Genomic DNA, 21466 nt, shown 5'->3' on the forward strand with positions numbered 1-21466 from the left:
ATGCCATACAGTAAGCTCAGATGAAGGCCAAACAAGTCATTGGGACTTGAAGTAAGGCTTAGGAGAGCCTTGTGGTCACAGTATTGATCTGACTAAAACCAGAAGAGGTTTTTCACACCACTACCTTCATGCTGTCAGAATCAAGAACAATTTAGGCATGCACTTGCTGATACACCCAAGAACTCAACTGTAACACATGATCAGCCCAGCAGTACCGAACTCTTGTGCCAATGACAGTCTTACATTCACTTCAGTATATCTAGAATCTTGCCTCTGCACTGTGACCAAAAACCCACATCAAAAGTCAACCAAAGCAAAACACTCCCTACAATTACAGAAACTAAACAGTTGTTTTGAATGAGGATTCAATTATCTGTTTCCAGGAAAAGCAAAACACAACAAATTAAGCAAACAAACAAAAAACCACCCACCACCAGCAGCACAATATCACACCAAGTAATATATGGCTTCCTTTATCCTAAGGAGGATCATCCAACAGCTGGCATAGAGAGGGTACTTTTGGCAGGTGTTATTGTAAAATATTTCCCTATTAAATTGACAAAATGCTTCCAGAAGGAAGAGTTAATACTATTTGCAACAATTGACTGTATCCCAACATCAAGCATTCTTCTCTCAATCCTACAACTAGGTAAGTAGCACGAAATGTGCTTAAGCTGAAGATATCACATGTATTTAAATTTTAAAGTCTGTTTGATGTATGAGATATTTAAGTTCAGTTTATGTTCTACTAGCCATTTTGGTTATAAAGGTGTTTGGGGCTTTTTGATACACATAAATTTAACGAGATAAAAAAAAAGAAAAAGGTCTTTAGACCAAAATAGACCTGCTATTTCTTATCTCTTCACTATATATGAAGAAATACATTCTTGTCTTCACAAGAATAGCCCACAACTTCAAGTCAGGGACAACAGATACCTTTCTAAACATGTAGACTTGCCTTAAGTAGCTTCTTCAATAAGAGTATCCCAGTTGTAGGTTCTCTCAGGACAACTACGTCCTCAAAACCTCTGCAGAAGAGGCAGGAATCTTTATGACAATCAGCATCAAGATGAAGGCACAGTGCTAAAATCCTGGACAAAATTGTCATCTCAATCCTTGAAAGAGCCAAAGGAATCAGACAGAACATGGTGGAGAGCTGACAAGCATTTTTTAAGTGGAAGAAATTCATCAGCTTTTTTCCCACATCTGAATTCCTGACAGTTTTTTTTTTTTTTTTGTATGGTAGGTAGTGTCAAGACAGATAAAACATAACTCTGGAACTAAAATAGATCCTAACATGGTGAACTATTAAAAAAAAAGCTACACACACGCACACAGCCGAACTAGAAATGGTAATCCCACCTTCTACCTGTAAAAGAGTAGGAAATACCTACGTACACACTTGAAAACAAGATTGACTCTGATGATGTTGCACTCACATAATCCTTAAAACCTTCTAACTTTGATTAATGTGCAAGTATCTCAAAAACATGGTTTAAACTTACAGTACTAAATAGCAGGTGCTTGCTGCCTAACATGCCAATGACAAATCTGTTGATTTATTATTTCGAGAAAAGGTAATAAATTCCTAAACACTTCCAAAAGACAAATTCTAAAAAAGCTGCAAGACAATTTGTACATCTAGAAGACTTTAAAGTTCTACTACTCTGCTAGATTTTTCATGATGTTACTGAAGTGATTTCATAGATTATACTGAGATTTTAAAACTACTGTTTGTTTTTTCTAAGTTGATAACTGGGAAGTAAGTATCAAACATTAGTATATCATGCAGACATACATGAGGAGTATAAGCCATCTAGAAAACCTAGAAAAATCTTTACTATACACTTCACAGCAGCAATACTGCCCACTTGGTGGTAGGGAAGTAGGTATGTTCTTCTCCTAAGAAATTCCTTTCTTTCAGTGCACTGTTAAGATATTTTCCTGTGCAGTGACTCTTTACAATTCAAGACTACTTCATAAAAAAAAGCCACACATGGCAGAACTAGAATTTAAGACTGTATCATTACGGAAAAAGAGAAATGCTCTCAAATAAGAATTATGGGATCTCAGAGCTATCTTAGGGAGTAAAGTGTTTCCCAAATATATAAAGTAGAAACTTGAAAATTGATTTTAATAATCCTATGCAAGAATTTGAATGCACACAGAAGGACAGAAGACTTAAGTTATAAAAATACAGTCTGGCCATCTGATTTTAATTTACATTCTACTCTTCCCACTTACTAGCCTCCTCTTGTGTTTATATATACAATTTCTTGATTACTAAAGACTTTCTAATTACACTTAAAATACTCTTTATTAGAAGAGAAGAAAGAAGCTAAAGAGAAAAGTACTTTTTAGTTCAGAATTTAAGATACAGTCAGCCAGAGTTCACTACCTCAAATTTTCTTCCGTGCATACAGCAGACAGCTTATGCTTTATAAATACATGCAGAAATCTAGTATGCTGACTGTAATTCAAGTTATATTTCGATACTTAAATTCTGCAAGAAGTTTACATTTAAAAGATTGTATTGCTCTCTACATGCTGAGACAGTAGACAGTGAAAATATGTATTGTATCAGTGTTAGCAGTCACGAGCTATAGCCTATTAAGGTTCTTTCTTGCTTTCTCACTGCTGTCTAGAAGCCATGCAGCAGCAAGACCACAAAAGCTAGTCTGAATCCTTGCTCCTTACCCCACTGCAAGAACTACATACAGTAACGGATAAATTATACTGTTGAGCAGTAAGATCATAGACTACAGAGGTAGCTAATAAAGATGAATTGAAATGCTTAACATTGTAACAGACAGAAGACAATAAAATTGTTGTTTAGCTCTAAGGTGGTTTTCATATCAATGCAGTGACACAGAAGAATTAGCGGGGGAACTTCCATATAGTTAACAGAAGTACAACCACCATCAATTCTAAATAGTTGAAGATACTCCTAGGGATCTGGGAAATTATAGAGTAAAAGAGAAAACAAAGCCTACATTCAATCTTAGGAATCATGGCTCCATAGATACCTTATATTAAGTTTTCCGTAATTCCTTGGAAGGAAAAAACAACTAAGGGTAACTGCAGGTTTACTTTCACAGCTTGTCTTCACTGCTACCATTTTCTTATGAATTACTCAGAAAAATGAAAAAGAAAACAGACGAAAAGAAGAATGAAAAGAAGAAGCAGAGGGGAAAAAGCAAAAAAAGAAAACACAAAAGATTATTAAAATTGCATTAAAAGAAGGCTATAATCACACCTTGTAGCAAAGGCGTCCTGGTGGAGTCCAACACCTAAATAAAATTCATTCCATTATTAAAATCATACACAACCAAAAAAGTAAACAAAAATCAGAAAACGCAAATAAAGAAAGCTAACTAATGAATTACAAGCAAATAGCAGTGTTTATGAAGTTTAGTCATCTGATACCTGCTGAACCCCTGTCTTAGGGATGCTTTGCCCTAACAAGTCTGCAAGGTTTCTCTGTTCTCATGAGGATGAGGCAAATCTCTACAGAAGTCTGGTCACCCCTTGTCAATGGAGAACATCTAGTCCAGTCCAAACTACCATTGTTTCAGCAGGCAATAGTTAGCAAAAGATAGTCTTCTGTTGCCTTTCTATAACTTTTCTCCTCAGAATGAGTGTGGAAAACTGAAGATTTGGACATCAGGGTTGTGTTGCTTTTTTTTGTTCATGTCAATAAGGGCAGTTCAAAATGCAGCCTTACGTTAGGAGGACAACATATGAGAAAAGATCATCACTACATCATTTTGAGAGTGCAGTTTGAGCAACATTCTCAAGAAAAGAAAACAAAAATATAGAAAAGCTCATCAGAAAGTTTTAGTAAAACTCCTGTTTTTCTATAAGTTATACAAAGGTGTCCAATCACAGACAAGTCTAACTCAGGAGTGGTGTAGAGGGGGTGGAAATCAACATAATGAATTGTGCCAGGAATGTGATCATCTGACCTCAAAACAAGCTCAAATTCAGAACAGTTTTAATCCTTCAAGAAACCCACTGAAAGGGAATGAAATAACTACTACGGCAACATAATTCTTCCAAGTATGAGTTTTACTATGAGAAGTGCACGAAATTTTTGTTGCTTAAGAGACTTGCCAGGTTTACTTAGGCCAATCTTACTCAGAACTCATGAGGAAAATAAATAGTGAAGCTTTTTTCTCCAACAGTCCCAGAGTTACTGAATTTTGATATGTAACAATTTATTTCAGAATAGCAGTCACTGATTTATATACAAATGCATGGTAAACCAAAATAATTCTGACCTACAGAGAAATACATCTATTTGCTTCTATGAAAGGAGAAGACTTCTTTTTGTTGACAAAGAAACAGGGTATTAGTTAAAGATCTTCTCCCAAGCAATTTGAGACTTGGGCTTTAGCTTAAGCAGGTGCAGAATATCAGTTACATCAACAAAACGCAATGTTTAATTTGTAATGTTTTAGGAGCTGCAGGACCGCAGTTTTACATTTACAGAAATTACCACCATCTGGCTTCCACTGTATGCCTTAGCTTTGTAATCCAGAAGTTGAATAAAAGCAAAAGCTGCTCCTTTTCACCATCAACTTTGACAATAAACCCTATCCATTCTCTGAGCTGAGTTCAACACAGCCTAGACACAGGAGATAATTTCTGAACTCAATATTGGACTTCAGGTCTCTAATAATAAATATAGAGTAATGTTGAAGTTTGCCTGTCTTACAGTAAATGCCAGCTCACAGGGGCTAACTCATACAGTTACCACAGCTATGGCAAGATCAGGAGGAAGGTACTCATGTCAACAGGTGGAGGCAGATGGTTGGTGGGATTTTAAGTACTACAGCTCCTGGGTAGTGCTAGAGATGACCAAAGGGGAACTGCAGAATACCTGAATGTGGTGTTTACGTGCATGCTAGGAAACAGTTATATAAGCACCCAATATCTTTTTGCTGAATGCTCCATATCATCCTGACAATGTAAGACACCAGTGATGCACAGAAACTAGTCTCTAAAATTCTAGTCCATCACTAACTTTTGAACTGACTCTTAATACAGGACTACTACTGCAGATTGGAATCACATCTGCAATTCAGATGTTATATACCACATAAAGATGATAGATAAGCACTGTTAAAATACACACAAAACACATTTAAAAGAAAAAAAATCAGAAGAAATAACCTTCTTCCATGATTACTGAACCAGATATTTCAGGTTCCTTAAGCTTCATTTTGCTACATCAACTACTAGGCTAAGATTTTCTAAGAGTCAAGACGTTCTGATTATTCTTTCTTGAAGACTAATCAACATTAAAACTAGAGGAAAAAACGGATTGCTGGTATTACCAAGTACTTACAGAAGCACGTACGGAAAGTAATTACCAACAATAAAATATTCAGGACATCCAACCTACCTGATAACTGCTTCCTTTCCAAAACTTCTTCATCTCTTTGCGTCTCCAAGCAACAAGAGAGCTAGTAATGAGTGTACACGGTACAAGATAGAGAAGGGCAGGTTGTCCCATCTTCATTAATGCCAGAACAATGAAAGTCAGCACCATACCAACGGCATAAGCTATAAAACACGATCAAGAGCAAGTATATTTTTAAATAAAATCAATATTGTAGTAAGCCAGAAAAACTTTTCTTTAATTAGTATGTACCTTGCTGATCTAATTGAAGTAAGGAAGGACAATAGGTTACTATGCATTTGCAAGCTTTCTAAAAGCAACTGACTACCATAAAGAACACTCACTTGAAGTATGAGCAGGCACATTAAGAAGATTATAAAGAGATTCTTAACAACACTGAACATTTACCTGGAGAAAACTATCTAGTTCTGCCATTATAAAAAAAAAAATCGGGATGAAGATTAAAATCGCGGAAAAAAAAAATCACGATTTACCTATTGTACAGGAAATGTAGTATACAGAAGAAGAGCTTGTTTGAACATCAAATCTTCGACAATAGGCAACGAGAAGCCCTTGAACAAAGGAAAAAAATGGTTTAATGAAATGTGTTCCCATGAGTTCTTTTCTACCCAGTCCTCCAAATCAAAGCAGCATAAAAAAAAATTATACTAAGACTTCCCATTACTGTGCATTATCTCCTTCTCAATTCCTTTCTGGAAAGCCAAGAACCAGTTTCAGAAATCCTACAGTAAGTACTGAAAATCAAAACCACAATGCAAATATGCTAGCAAGGGTGGTATTAGAAAGTTCTGTTTGTTTGTTTTAAGCAAGCTAAGAATTTTGTGCTACTTTCAATTTTGAAGGCACTAATACAGAAAAGTAACACCTAGTTTTAATACTTCAATAGGATTTTAATGCTCACTCGTAACAGTCAGTAATTTTGCCTCACTACAGATCACAAGAAAAGGGAGAGTAGTCTTGTCACGAGATGGAGCTTTGGGCTTAAGTAATTTGCCCAGCACTCCAAGTTCAGCTATGGCAAAATTCAGCTCTTCTAAGGTAGAAAAATTTGACAAAACATTTTCCATGACCTCGCCTCTAATTTCGTAGTCTATGACACAAAAATGCTGAGTCACAAAATACTTGCTTTCTGTGAGATTTTAATAAGATTTCACTAATACTGACAACTGGATTTATCTGTGGGACTTGTATTTGCACAAAACACAACACTAAAGAAAAGCAAAACAAAGTTCATCATTTAAGTACACTGTAACACACCAAGCTTTCTTATACTCTGGCTTTTCTTGTATTCTACACTAAGAAATCAACACAAACTGCTGCATTTGATTTAGCAAATGCTTTGCAGAATAATCCCCCTTATAAGTGAGTTGAGAATCAAAACTAAAAAAATATTTAATCGTAAATTACAATTGCCAAAGACATCTGCTCACCTGGGACAATAATGTCTCCAAAACCCAACAATGAAAATGGCATGTCACACAATGTCGCTGCAGAGTATTCAAGTCTAGGCACTCTAATAACCACAGGTAACTGTAAAACAGTATTTCACAAGCCCACATAAATCTAATTTAAAGCATCCTGGTGTTTTGGATTTTTTTAAAATGAATAAACAGTTTAAGTATCATTAATTTATCATAACTCATGACTTCGAAATAGGTAGAACCTAAAGTAAAAAACCAGAAACCATCACAGAGAGTGGATAAAGCTTAAGGCAATATGCAAATTAGAATTTCAGATTTACAAATAACATGTACACGCCAAATGTTGTCTTAAGTTATTTTTAACCATACAATGAGAATAGCAAGTCTGGATTATTATCCTAACTATACAGTATTGATATCCAGGCCCTGCAGAGAAATTTGGATAGTCAGGTTTTCCCCAAAAGAATAGTCTTTTCAGAGGGAATGATTTAAAAATCCAGTATCTGAAATACAATCCTTACTTTCTCATGGGGAGCTGAGCGTTCAGTAGGGACTTCCACCAAGTTTCCATCATTCTAGGATCAAACCCAAGTCAACAGGTATTTAATACTTAAAAGAAAATAGCAAAAGCTGGCTATATTTTGTGAGAAAGTTATGCTGAAAAGCACGCTATGAATTAGCTACAAAATGTCAGTATTATTATGTTGCACATATTAAAACAACTATTCATACCTTTTCACTGTTTCCAAAGGGACCAGCTGCAACTTCAACCATTATACTTGCCCCATTCTGAAATTAAATTTATTTTTCTAAAGTTAATGGTTTAATATATCAAAACATTCATACTACATCTACAAAAACTTCTTGCACCTCATCGTACAATTCAGGATTGGAAAAATCCCAAATGTCAAAAGGAATACATTAATATAATAGTGTTATACAGTATTGTTTTACATTTAAAACATGTAGTCCAGTCTAAAATGACTAACGAAAACAAAACACACATGCACAAAAAAATAAAATGAACCCACCAGGTGTAGCTGGGTGTTTAGATAAAAATGTATCAGTTTTTCCTAACGTGAGCTTTCTGCTTCCAAATAGAAGACAGTATGTTTGCATATAGTTCATACTACACTGCAAATCAGCACTGCAAGAAAGTACTAGAGAGTGTTCCATAAAAGGATGTTGAAAGCAAAAGGAGAAAGAAAATTGGGGAACTGTCATTTCTCGTCATCACCCTGTCACACAACTGGGGACAGGATATTTCTGGCCATAAGACTGCTGGAGACTGGGTCATTTAACAAAATTTATCACACCTATGCAAGCATTATAATCTATGGTCCATACAAGACAGAAATTTAGACCACTGCTGCCTTGAACAGGAAAAAAGAAAAGGAAGTTAGCATTTCTGCATAGAGAATACTGAAAAAACACTCATCTGTTTGACAAAAATGCTGCCACAATAACCAGACATCATTTTGATTTTCAAGATAAATTCATGGACATACCTTCGTGATAAATGGTGTTATGAAGACAAAAAACACATCATATAGAAGGAGAAGGCCTAGGAGTATCACACAGGACTGGAGAGGAGAGAGAGAAGAAAAATGCCACAGGTTTTCAAAGACTGCATAATTAGACTCTGGTACACTTACTGTATCACCACATTAAAAAATAAAGAAAGAATCAGAAAGAAAAAAAAAAAGAAAAATCCCACACCACACCAATGTTTTTATTCCAGCATAACATTGGAACATTTTTTTAAAATAACTATTATAATTAAAATTTGTGCAAATTTATTGTTTTCCAATACTTCTTGAGCATTAAAAACTTACTTCCTGATGCTAAACTTATACATGTGGCATTGAAATACTTTAAAATATGCAATTTACAGTACCTTAAAGTTGGGCATTTTCAGTGTTTTAATGAAGTTTAGGCAGAAAGCAACTCCCAAAATATCTTGCAAAATCCAAGCCCACCTAAAAATAAGAACACACTTTTACACATTGTCCAACTTATTGCTGGTATTTAAGTATAAAGATTTTTTTAGATTTTTCTGAAGGTAGCAAAATTGCAAAAGGGAATCGAAAACAAGGTGTGTGTGGTTTGTTTTTTTTTTTTTGTAAGTATTGCTACCAAAACCACAAAAACACTAGTTTCAAGATCAACAATTTTCACTAGCCTCTGATCATAAATCGGTAACTGTTCTTTGTCGGTATGGAACAGAGAAAATGAGTACAGCAGAGGCTACAGCAGGGTCTTGCCATTCCCTTGTATGACTGCTCACTTGCTCAACACGTGTTGTTGACTGGAAGCCCTGCTTACCGTGTGGCTCATGATGCTTCTTAGGATTTTACTGTAATACTTATTTAGGGTCTCTTGCTTATATTACCAATTCTGCACTTTTTTCCACTATGGTGATCGTTAGCAATCAAGCTAGTTCTTCCTCATCTTCAAAATTTTTTGCAGCTCCAAATTACCATACAGTTCATTTGTATAGCTTTGTTCTCTATTATTCCCATACTTATTAAGCTTCATAAATACTTATGACTTTTTTTTTTAAATAGGCACTGGAATTTAGAAGGATGCCATGTGCCAGAAAGAGTTACAAGATGAGAAGGGTTTTTGAGGACCTTTATTCATATTACCCTTTCAAGTTAGAATGTATCACTTACCTATCTTCGTTCCGAAATACTGCCCAAACAACAGCTGCTGCTATGCAGAATGCAGCCAGAAAGATAAGCCTCACTTCAATATTTTTGTTGCAACACGTAATCCTAAAAGGAAAATAATTTAATTAAAAAGAAAGCCTAAAACAGCCAAAATACATGCCTGTGCTGTCACAGGTCCTTAAGCTGACAAGGCGTTCTCCCCTGGAGACCCCTCTCTCCCGCTCCTTTGTTTCATCAGGACTCAAGTGGGTGGCATTATTCGTCCAACTGCAGACTTAAACTACACTCATGTTTTCACACTACCTCTAGTAGCAACAAGAAAATACCCAAAAGAAACCTTGTAAGAATTGAAAGGTGTCCAATACCTGCACTGCCCAAACGGTATTTCTCCGATTAGTGCAGCAAGACAGTTGTACAGGCTCGTTGCAGATGCCAGACAGAAGACTGATATTATAACATACACTAGATAAAAAGAATGGGTGGTAGGAATCAGTGACAAAATACAACAGGAGCAAATACAGCAAACAGGTATCAAACACAAGGATGTACATGTGATATAAACTGTTTACAGCTATAGTGCTGCTTGGTACACTGCCATTGGAGACCCCAGTCACAGATTACTGCATAGTGCTAGATTCTGAAATGTCTCTTCCATGAGAAGAGTTCTCTTAAAAGCACTCTTTTTCCTTTCTTTAAGGAGAAAGGTGATGTCTGATACTGCCTTCATATACTTTTCTTTGTTTATGCCTAAAACTGAAGTGCTCTTTTACAACTGCCAGCTTTCTCAATTACTGATAATACTCCTCACTTCAAATTTTCTCTATAGTCATCTTGTCTGCTAACGAATAAAAATTTCAGCAACCTCTAGCTCTGACTGATGATTTAAGTAGCATTTTAAGATACTATACACCCTACCTACCCCTTCCAAAATTTCTGTTTAGCTAGGAACCACCTGCGTGGGAAGAGACTTTATACTTTGTGTTCCAACTTAGGGTATACTGCATATTCTAAGCACCCTGAAATACAGGTGGACAATAAAAACAGTTGTTTACATGTTTTTTGTTTTTGTTTTATTGTAACAAACGTCTGGCTAGAAATTGACTCTTACCACCTACAGGGAATTTATTGAAAAATAAGCAAGACAGGTGTACTGGTTTTGGCTGGCATAGAGTTAATTTTCTCCATAGCATCTCATACAGTGCTATGTTTTGGATTGGTGACCAAGGCAGCATTGATAACACACTGCTGCCCACCTGCAAATATGCTGAGGGTGTACAGGAAGTCCCCAGGACATTTGGAGTAATGTTGTCTGTCTTTCCAAATAACCGTTATACATGAGGAAGCCCTGCTTTCCTGGAAGTAGCCAAACACCTGCCCTTCCCCTGGGAAGCAATGTTCCAACTCCTCATTTTGCTTTGCTTCTGCACACAGCTTTTGCTTTACCTATTAAAGTGTCCCCATCTCAACCCATGAGTTTTCTCACTTTTGCCCTTCTGATTCTCTCCCCCACAGCACCGCAGCTTTTTGCTGGTAACACCCCCTCTGGTACTTCAGTTACAGAATTGAGCCACAGGTTGTGAAGTAAGTTTAAATAATTATATATATAAATAATTATATAAAAATAATTATATAAATAAATACTGCTTTAAGCAAATGCATTTAGCACCTCTAGTAAGGCAACAAAAAATGCACAATCAATGCAGAAAAATGCACAATTGTGTCACTAGTGGTGTTCTGCTTTAAAGACCATGATTATGGTATATTTGTAACAAAAGTTTATCCATGCTTGGGGAAATTCTGGTTTGTACATCCAAGATAGTTCTGTTGTAGCACTGCAAGGTGTTAAATTACTAGGCCATTGTGATTTCTTTAAAGATCATACCCTTTTAATACTTTTTCATTTGTAAAGTTATAAAAGGTTAAGCACGTTTGTAAGTGAACTCGGGATAGCAACGGAACCAATAAAAGCGAGAAAACCTGAGGGAGTGTCTGGATTTTTTTAAAAACTATTTGCTTTTCCTCCACACCCTCTGGTTTACTATGAGTAGTACTTTCAGATTTTGAGTTTTATGTTAACACGGACCTGCTCAGAATTCATTCCAGCTGCCAGAAAGGCATCATACCAGCAACAACAAAATAAAAACAAGAAAACAGCACAAACCTTAAGTTGTTATTTAAGTTTAGACATAAAATATGCAAGGAACCCTAGAAATCTATAAACATCTGGCATTTAGTCTACACAGAGAAGCTGGCAGCAAGGGAAGTTTTCTAGCTTTACTGACTACTCGATGCTATCTCCAAGTATTGATATTAGGACTCATATTCACACACTATAGTAGTCACAACAATGTAGCGGGGTTTTATTGTTGTTTGGTTTTAATTAAATGCAGAATTTTCCCTAGGACAGCTTATCATATCATGGGAACAGCTTGTGTCTGCTTCAAAGTGCAGACACTAAGGCTTCTTCACAAAAATCTGTTAACATATTTGCTTTGAACCCTTCACATTTCTGCCTGTCCCCAACTAATTTATTATTCCTTTCCATTTCCCCTCCTTTAAGAGACCTCATTCTTCACTCCAGTCCCCTCTCCCTTTCTCCTTTAAGAGACCTTTTTCATGACTTCTCCCTAAAATTCACCTGAAACTAGGAGTAAACAGGAAATTTTTAAGCTAAACCTTTTAATCAAATTAAAAGATTCATCAGTCTTTTATTGTGACAAGTTTAGCCAAGGCAGCAATGCCCATAGAATCAAGATAACCAAATGTAAACAAAATCAGAAGTCAGCATGGTGAAGTTTCTTCTGCAGAAGAAGGAGGGTAACCTGGTAACAAATTATTGGAAACAGTGAATTTCGGAAGCTTTCAAAATGAAAGACACATTGTTCACACTAGAAAGTGTGATTTAAAACAGTACATGCTTTCTAGTTGCATAATTTGAGGGCAGGAGGAAAAAAAATCAACAGTTTGGAAACTACGTTTTACTGGAATTGCATCATTCAAGAAATTGCCTTATTGCTAGTACGCCTCAGTTTATTCCATTACAGGAATGCCATTTAGCTTGATACTTCAATTAGGGCACTGCAACCACAACCTCAAGGTCAACGTTGCGATACCCCAAAAAATCTTTTACTCTAAAGACTATTAAAGTGCCATTGTCACCCTCCCAAAAACATCAGCATATATCATATACTTTTGTTTGTGGGTTTTGTTTTTTTTCCTTGGCAGTCACCAGTTACCTCTCCTCTACATTACTTCACTCAGAATAAGCACCATCCAGGCAGACTCTAAGGCACTAGAAGAAAGCTTCTTCCTTCTTTTTTAATTAGCAGCTACATCTTTTCAACCCTCTACTCACAGATGTACAGTACAATTAACGAAGTTACATTAATTTTAGTTTAGAAATCTAGCTTTTCAGACTTAGACACTTAAAATCATGCAGAAAAATAAGTCAAATGAGATTATCCTTTCTTTCTTACCTAGCCACTTGTAGAAGAAATAAAGTAAGACCAGCATTACACAACAGATGACGACGAACAAGATAACAGTTAGAGGAGTGAAAGTAACATTTTCTTCCTTTTTCCGTCTTGTTTCTCTCTCCCCAGGACTTGCTGTTGCTTTCAAATTCTCACTGTATTAGGAAAATGACACACTTACTTCAAATGAGAGATTATGGAAAACTTTTACTATGATCAGAGTTTTTGATTACAAATCATTTTGACCAACAGCATTTAGGTCTAACTCTTATTATTATCAGAATTCAAGCTTTTCAGAAAAAGCGGTATGCTTTTTTGTTTGAGTTTCTCTCCACTTTTTTGATGGAGATGCGCACTTCTAGCTTAGCATAGATCACACGGAAAAGATTCTTAACTGCCCTCCTTTCCAACAGTACAGGGATTGCCAACTTTAATGAGAATTCCAAATCAAAATCCTGATCGGCGTGAGGAAAAGCTGTCCAATATAAAAACTCTTAACCTCCTTTTCAGGTTGCGTGCACTCAGCTTTATTAGCACATCACCTCTGACTACAAAGTATCTTGGGCTAAATGTAGTCAATCTCTGCAAAAAATTAAAATCCATGTGTTTAAAACCTCAATTATATAACACTAAGCATCTGCAAAAACACCTCGTGTTAGCAGAATGAAACTAGCTAATGACTAATTCTTCTACCTTTATACCCCATAATTACAGAGTAAATGAACGTGTGTGTGTCTGTGTTAAACGAGATGTTTTACATTTTCACCGGAAGTAAGATTTCTGTGCTTACATACTCCGTATTTATACCACACCATGCAAAATCAGGAGCCAAATTGTTATGTTTTACTCTGTTCTTTGAGCAGGCAGCCCTACTACTCTTTAGTACAGGCACTAGTGAAACTTGCCCATCAGATAGCGTGTTCCTGACAAACCCCAGGGCCTACCTACAAAATGCTGAATTCAGCACTGAAACAACTACCTTCAAAAGAAAAAAGCCCATAGGAACAAGACACTTTGTTAGATGAATCACCTTCTCAGAGAACATGCTTTGAATAATCAGCTTAAAAAAAAAAACTCACCCTAGACTTATGAAAGTGCACTTCTAACAAATTTAATGTAATTACATCTAGGATTTTTTTCCCCAATATGGGAGACAGCATCACATTTTGTTATTTTAGCATTCAGTGCAGCCACACCCTGAAGCACTGTAGGGTAAAAAAGAAGCATAATCACATCTAACCTTTAAAAAAGAATCCCCCGTTCTATTTCTTTAATCTCTAAAAAAAAAAAAGCCTTAATATTTGCATAACAACTAGTGGGAAAGAGGAAGACACAGTTATCACATACAATCCACTCCCTGCTGTTGTGGGGAACAAAGCACTACAACAGAGAACAGGAGATTTAGGTAGTAAAGCACACTGACTGGCCCATTGCGTGTGCACAGACATCCAAGAAATGCTGCAGGATAATACCATGCTCTGAAAGACCAGCTACAACCAGTTCAACCCCAGACTAAAACCAGTTCTGTGAACCTAGTGTGCTTCACTTCACTAAACAAAGCTGCACACTCCCCCAACACTGTGCAGAAACCTCTCTCACCTGCTTGTTTCCTTGCATTTGCCACAAGCTATACCACACACACCCTTGTGTCTCATTTCCCCTGCCTAGTCCCAGAGCTGCTACTGCCCCAGCTCTGCTGCCAGATAACACACACAGCTGAGGCAGATAAGCCTGACTGGACTTTGGCTGGAGCCACCCAGACACAACCCAACTGTGTTCCCCAGTGCTGCCAGTGACAGGGCTGTGACAGGACAGACATCCTCAAGGGTGCTGCTCAGCCAGCTGGGACAAGGCACTTGTACAGGTCGCCAGTGCAGACAGCATATACAGTTGTACCTCCTAGATCACCGGATTTTAAAGGTGTCACTAAAATGCATGATATTTTGTCACGGATATTGGAATATTACGATGTCACAACGTTAACTCTCACTCATCCTGCCAAGAGCTGCATTGTCACTCAAGGACTTTTAAAACCTACTGGTTAGGGTTCCCTGAAGACCTACTGAGAGATACAGCAGAGGAAGACACCAGGAAAGCAGAAAGGGAAGACACCAGGAAAGCAGAAAGGGAAGACACCAGGAAAGCAGAAAGGGAAGACACCAGGAAAGCAGAAAGTACATTATGTTATGTTTTCTCGCATGCCTGTCAAACCAGTCTTCAGACTCTTCTCATCCAGAAATACTGTTATCAAAGACTCATTATTTTAAGCAGAAAACTCTAAGAAGTTTAGGTAACAACAGTTTTGTTATTTCTTAAAGGTTACATAGATGATCAAGAAGCTTAAGCATCTAGTTGCACTTCGATCTTATAATTCTTTAACTACCACCCTAAAAAAAATCATGTCTTACTAATCATAACTAGAGATTTCACAAAACTTGTAGTCCACATAATATAAGCAGTTCTGTTGTGCAGACTTACAGTTCTGCTACTCCACTCCAGTAGCCTCCTAGTGCCACAGTGAACACAGCAATTAGGAAGATGACAACCATACTGCAATCAAACTCTGGCAAAGGCGGTGAATATAGAGTCACATTAATGTCATTTCCGAGAGTCTGAAAAAGAACATACAAATTACTTCATAAAGACAAGAAAGAAATTATACTGCTTATTTTCCAACAAGGTACACAACATGATTTCCTCCTCTTAACCCTACACGATGGAACAAGGAAATTTTCAACTTAATGCATAACATATCCCATATTCTTGTCTTGGTCATTGTAAAGAAGCAGTGTTTACCATGCCACCCTCCCGGATAATCAGGTTAGAAAGCAGCCTTATTACTATTGCTGTGGTAAATATGGATACCACAAGGCAAAATGGTACTTCTTTGCAATCTTTCAATGCTTCTGAGAAGTTGTACCTACCCCTAACCCAAATGCTTTTTATCCCACAAATATACCACGTGCTGCCAAAGACTTAGGTTCTGTAGGAGAACATACCTGGAGTCAATTACCTTGAAATACAGACTCACAGGTCCACTGAGATATGAGTAGAGGTCTGCCTCTAGCTATTGAGGCCACAAAACTCACAGTGCAGATAAACGCAAGATGCTTCAGTCAGGACACAGTAAAAACTCATGGTGGCAGAAAGATTTAAAAATAATAACTTTCACAAACAACTTGAGATGGATTCAAAAATAAAAGAAAGCAATTTCACGTAACTTAAATGCTTCAGCGTGACTGAAAGGTGAGATTTAAACAAAGAAAGGATGATAATTTGACAGAAAATGAGAAAGGTTAGCTGTTGTTGAAGTCAAGGCACCTAAAGCAACACTGCAGTGAAAACAGACTTCAGAGATGTGGTAGAAGAACAGATTTATTAACAGCCTGCATGTGGGATACAAACAGAAGAAGAGATGAACACATCGGGCAAGTTTGGCTACAGAAAGATCAAATTGGCAGTGGTGAGACTGAATAGGAAGCTGAGTAGTGTAGTGGAATACATGGGCCATATGTGAAGACAGCAGATTCGTTTCAGCATCTGAATTATCTAATTACAGAATTAACCTTACTGCAGTCTAAAGAAGTCAATCATTCATTTGCCTCAAGTTACAGCAGTTCAGATAATCACATTTTAAAAGACATGAAAGAAAATTTAAGTGTTGGTGAAACACTACCATTGTATGAAGTGATATATAACATTAGATAAAGGCAAAACAAACAAACAAAAAACAAATTACAGTATCCTGTATGTGGAAAACAAAAGGAAAAAAAACCTAATGGCTTATACATTTTTAGTATTCAACTCCAATACATCTAATCCCAGTTTCTCCTTTCAATTCCATGAATCTAATAAAGCAAAATTCACATTAGAATCGAGAACAATTATTTCATTTTGTTCCGCTCTTCACTGAAAACTTCTGAAATCTTCTGAAATCTCAGCTGCTACCACAGAGAGCACTATAATCAAATACAGCCCATCAGGTAACAGCTCAGCAAGAGAGCAGCTCAATTCCTAGAAGGCCCCTAACACTGTCAAGATTCCTCATAAACCCGATTCAAACGGTGAAAGCTAACAGAAATTAATTTTAAGAAACAGTAAAAAGAATGCTTATACCAACTAGCTCCCCTCAGACTGTGCTGTCTCTCTCTTCTAATTAAGAAGAGAGAATTGGAAGCCATAAAGAGCGTTAAAATGTAATATACAGCTGTACTAGGAAGAATACTATGGTTGCCAGCTTCTAAGCAGCACATATCATTCCTAACAGCTACTGCCAGTAACATGACAAAACCATGGCAAAAAAATACACCAGAACTAGGAAAGGATCACTTGTAGGTGAGGCTTTGTCTCTTACTACTTTTATGAGGACAGTTTCTTTAAGACAAAAATGATTTTTCCCCCCTCAATTCAACAGCAGTATGAGACATCACCTGGCATATCTGTCTACTAGCAAAGTTATTTGGTGAATCATTGTAGCTGCACAGAAGCGATTCTATGTGATACCACTCTAAACCACACTAGCCAATCAAGTGATGCAGAGAAGTTTTAGAACAAATCAGGGATCTAAGCTTGCCCTAATTGCCACCCACGTTAGCAGGGCATATATGAAAATCACTCAGCTAAGCACACAACGCTTGTTTTCTTGAACAAATTTCAAGAAAGAGGACAACCTAAACCAAAACACAGTATTCATCAGTGATTATGGCAGACTGAGGAGTGTTACCACAAACCTTCAAGTCACATCAATGCTCTACAAGAACCAAACTCTAATGGAAAAATAAAAAAAAGGAGAAAACAACCAAAGTCCCAGATATCTCAGGACAGTTTCAGTTCACATACTTACCTAAGCCAACTTCCCACGGCAGCTCTGAAGGTTAAGAGCAGAAATGGTGAAACAAGCTTGCAAATTCAGTCCAAGGAGCTAAGACTACACAGGTTACTGCTAGCCTCTGCTATTCGTAGAAAAACATGTGCAGTGCAACTCCTGCCTAGCAAAGCTATTTAACACTAAATACACAAACAAAACAACAAAAAAGCAAACCACCACCAAGAAAAACTCCACACCCAAGAAAACATAGTTTTCTTTAAAATTCTCTCCAACATTCTGTATCCTATTATTACACATCAAGGAAAAGAAACTAAAAGAAGAAACTAAAAGAAGAAAAAACGAACCACAACAAAACCCCCATACAAGCGCAGGAGATACCACAACTGCCAGATTTTAAAGACATAAACTTGGCATCTCATCATGAACTCAACAGCAGAAAACCAAACTATACCACCTAACTTGTGTATAACAGATGCTGTCATGCTATAGAAACAGAGACTATGATCTTATAAAGACAACAAAAATAAAAATATAATATCCTCAAGATCCAACCTGATAAAGTACTGCTTGCTTGCAAAATATCATGCCGCTTGATACAAGTTCAGCTATTCTAGTTTCTGTGCAAAAGGAATAGCCCTCTCAGCCTATAGCTCTTGACATTTGCCAAGCACCTGCAATTTTATACAAGTCTACTGGAAGGGTGCTTATCTTGTTTGGGATGAAGACTTCTAAGATTACCCTCCCACCATTATTGTTTCCCATTCTTAGCATTCTAATTAAACATTCTCTTAAATTGACTTGAAGAAGGAAGTCTTTCCATGATTTAATACCCATCCCTTTCTGTGAATCTTCATCTATGCCCATTCAAAACAGGAAGACATTCATATTTGATATTAAATGTTATTTATTTGATCAAAAACCTAAGTCTATACAAACCGCAACATGCTGAAATTATATTACTTACCAGCTGCATATCCACAATGTCATTGTATCTTATAAGAGCAACTGGTAGAGTCACATTTTCAAAATCAGTCTTGTTATCTGAAGGAGGAGCCTAGAAGAGAAAGTATCAGTGGTAAGTATATTGAGCTCAAACAGATGCAGATTATCCTTTAAATTTCAATGAATTTGTAGGAAGACAAATTGAGCTAGTTCACCACCTTTTCCTAAGGGTTAACGAAGACAGATGTGGTGGTAACATCACCTGTTTTGACCTAACTACATCTGGATTCATGAAGGTCCCGTGCTCTTACAGTATTATATAGAACAAACAAAACTTGCTTTTTAAACTTGTTTTAGAAACATAGGAAATAGCTTCACAATAATCACACAAATTCTGAAATTGCAAATATTTGTATTTGTATTTTGCAGCTGTAACAGAGAACAAAAAAAGCAGAAGTATCTGTAGCATCTCCATACCTTCTTTATTTCCAGCTTTGGATGAAATAGTTTACGTTTGTCATGTGTTTAAAACAAAATATTATCTAAGATGATGAGGAGTTCAGAGTTTGCTGAAATTATGGGATGACAATGACAAGCATTTGCATTCATAAGAATGATTAAAGATACAAGCAACAGTATAAAAATACAGTTCAGCTGTGGATACTTTTAGATGATGCAACACAGCATCGCACAGAGCTAATTCAGAATGACCCCTCTGGTCCCTTGAAGAGCAGCAGCACTAGCACTGCGCTCAGTGGGGAAGGTTACCTCATGCTGGAATCCCACACATTCCTGTAGTCCTCTGCTTCTGCGACTTCTGAGCTATCTCTGCACAACAACGACTTGGACCAAATAGATAGGATGTTATTTCACTACAAAAGAAAATCATAGGTTGTAACTTACCAGCCTAGCTTTACTGGCAATCAACAGCATTTTAGCACCTGATCTTTGAGCAATTCTTGCTTTCTCCAGAAAAGTGCAGTTTCCTCTCATTACTACAACTGCTTTGTCCTTCATTAAGCCAGAAGGAACTTCAGAAGAATTGCAGAGTACTGTAGAAGTCAAGTTTTCCAGAGTCCTGAAAGTCTGCAAAGAGAAGAGGAGCAGAAAGTATGAAAGAAGCAAATCTGATGATGCAAACTTATCTGTAAGACTATCCCTAATTGGAGGTTTGCCAGAAAGAGGCATAACAGAAGGGAATAATGGATTCAGAAATATAAAATCAGGGCAGCAGTTTCTACAGCCGACAATACTGAAGGATGTTTAGAACACCATATAGCCGAAATATCTGGCTGTTCTAAGCACAGTTTCACAGCAGTTGTTGTAATTCAAACATACAACTCTGGCTATGTAGGAAAAATCACTGCCTACAGTTCTGGAGAATCCAGCATTTAGTTTATGTTATTTCCAGATTTTTCAGGGGAACAACAAACAAATAAAACAAACACACCACTAACTGATATAATGTAACCAGAGTTTTGAAGTGTAATACTTGTTCAGAAACAGTTGGCAAAATTAAAAATGTATTACTTAAAAAAAAAGTTTCAGTTCAAGATGGACAATGATTTTAAACCTGTCAGTTTTCTTTAGTTAGGCATGACATCCCAGTGGCCAAAATAAAACAGCAAAGATGTTTGGACTGACAAATTATTTTTATTCTGTTTTGCATTGAGTTAACCTGCTAATGAATGACAGAAGGGAAGGAGGAGAAATGAGAAAAATACTGCTGCCTTGATCACTTCCAAACATGAAGTATTTCCTGTTTATAGGAAGAATGCCTAAAGAAAAGATTTGTTTCTGCCTCACACCCAAGATCATCTGAAATATCTCCTCTTTCACCACATAAGAAAAGTTACAAGACAATTAAATGGGAGAGCAAACTGATAAACTGATATAAGAAATCTTTCACAAGTTTACAACATTTTTATAAACAAATAAAGAAAAATTTCACTCCCAAATCTAAAACTTGGATATACTGTTGACACCCAAAGAAAAAAAAAATAACAACATATTTAAATCTGGTTTTAAGCACAGACAGAATAGCATCTTTATAAACCTTAAAAACTGACTTTTTAAAGTACAGAAACATTCGCTACATGGATCTCTTTCTTCTAGTACACAGAGATCTTTCATTTTTGGTGGTGGAGGATGCAAGAGCTAAGTATTCAGTATAGTATGAATTTAACACAAAAGCAAGTGAAGACCAGTTATAGCTGACCCACACTTATCTCGTGTTGTAGTTCTCTTAGAAAATATGACTCTCAACTACTTACAGCATTGTTCAGGCTGTTTGGAAGAGAGATCCAATTAGAATTGTAAACTATGCAGTAATCCTTTGTTACTGGAGGTACACCATTTCCAGAAGCATGCAGGATTCCCTCATCTGCATTTATCTGAAATAAACCAAGGTGTTCCAAATTAAACAAAGTTTAGACCATGAGCGTACAGGTCTTCTTCTAAAAAGCTGTTAGGAAAGAGAAAGAGCTTTTAGAAGAAAAGATATACATACATTTAATTTACTTGTACAATGAGTAATTCCATGAGAGATAGGTAGCCGGGGAGCAGGATGGAAAACTAGTGAGGAGCTAGTCAGATTCAGAACCCTGTACCTTCCAAAAGAAATGTATGATTTTACATAGAAAGGCATTAAAACAGGATATAGAAAAGTAGATTAAAGTCCTTGCTTGTTTGCAGAATTTAGAATA

At 36.7% G+C, this 21466-nt stretch overlaps 1 protein-coding gene across 5 annotated transcripts in view; it reads right to left on the reverse strand.

Annotated features, from left to right (window-relative positions):
• Nucleotides 1-21466, reverse strand: part of SPPL2A (signal peptide peptidase like 2A) — a 28872-nt gene that overhangs the window by 3897 nt on the left and 3509 nt on the right. Inside the window, exons 2-17 of one of the 5 annotated variants that reach the window (XM_083850752.1) lie at nucleotides 21035-21154; nucleotides 19665-19847; nucleotides 18784-18873; nucleotides 15470-15603; nucleotides 12995-13146; nucleotides 9884-9980; nucleotides 9522-9623; nucleotides 8744-8825; nucleotides 8355-8429; nucleotides 7579-7635; nucleotides 7368-7421; nucleotides 6856-6955; nucleotides 5899-5976; nucleotides 5408-5568; nucleotides 3257-3290; nucleotides 997-1028 (exon numbers count right to left, since the gene is read on the reverse strand). In XM_083850752.1, coding sequence (XP_083706878.1) covers nucleotides 1012-1028; nucleotides 3257-3290; nucleotides 5408-5568; nucleotides 5899-5976; nucleotides 6856-6955; nucleotides 7368-7421; nucleotides 7579-7635; nucleotides 8355-8429; nucleotides 8744-8825; nucleotides 9522-9623; nucleotides 9884-9980; nucleotides 12995-13146; nucleotides 15470-15603; nucleotides 18784-18873; nucleotides 19665-19847; nucleotides 21035-21154 — 1536 coding nt within the window. In that variant the 3' untranslated portion in view covers nucleotides 997-1011. Of the gene's footprint in view, nucleotides 1-996; nucleotides 1029-3256; nucleotides 3291-5407; nucleotides 5569-5898; nucleotides 5977-6855; nucleotides 6956-7367; nucleotides 7422-7578; nucleotides 7636-8354; nucleotides 8430-8743; nucleotides 8826-9521; nucleotides 9624-9883; nucleotides 9981-12994; nucleotides 13147-15469; nucleotides 15604-18783; nucleotides 18874-19664; nucleotides 19848-21034; nucleotides 21155-21466 lie in introns of those variants that run through there. The other 4 variants (XM_083850751.1, XM_083850754.1, XM_083850750.1 and 1 more) reach the window with 4 other exon arrangements.

The sequence above is a fragment of the Anser anser genome (genome assembly GCF_964211835.1).
Source record: "Anser anser genome assembly, chromosome: 10".
Taxonomy (NCBI): domain Eukaryota; kingdom Metazoa; phylum Chordata; class Aves; order Anseriformes; family Anatidae; genus Anser; species Anser anser.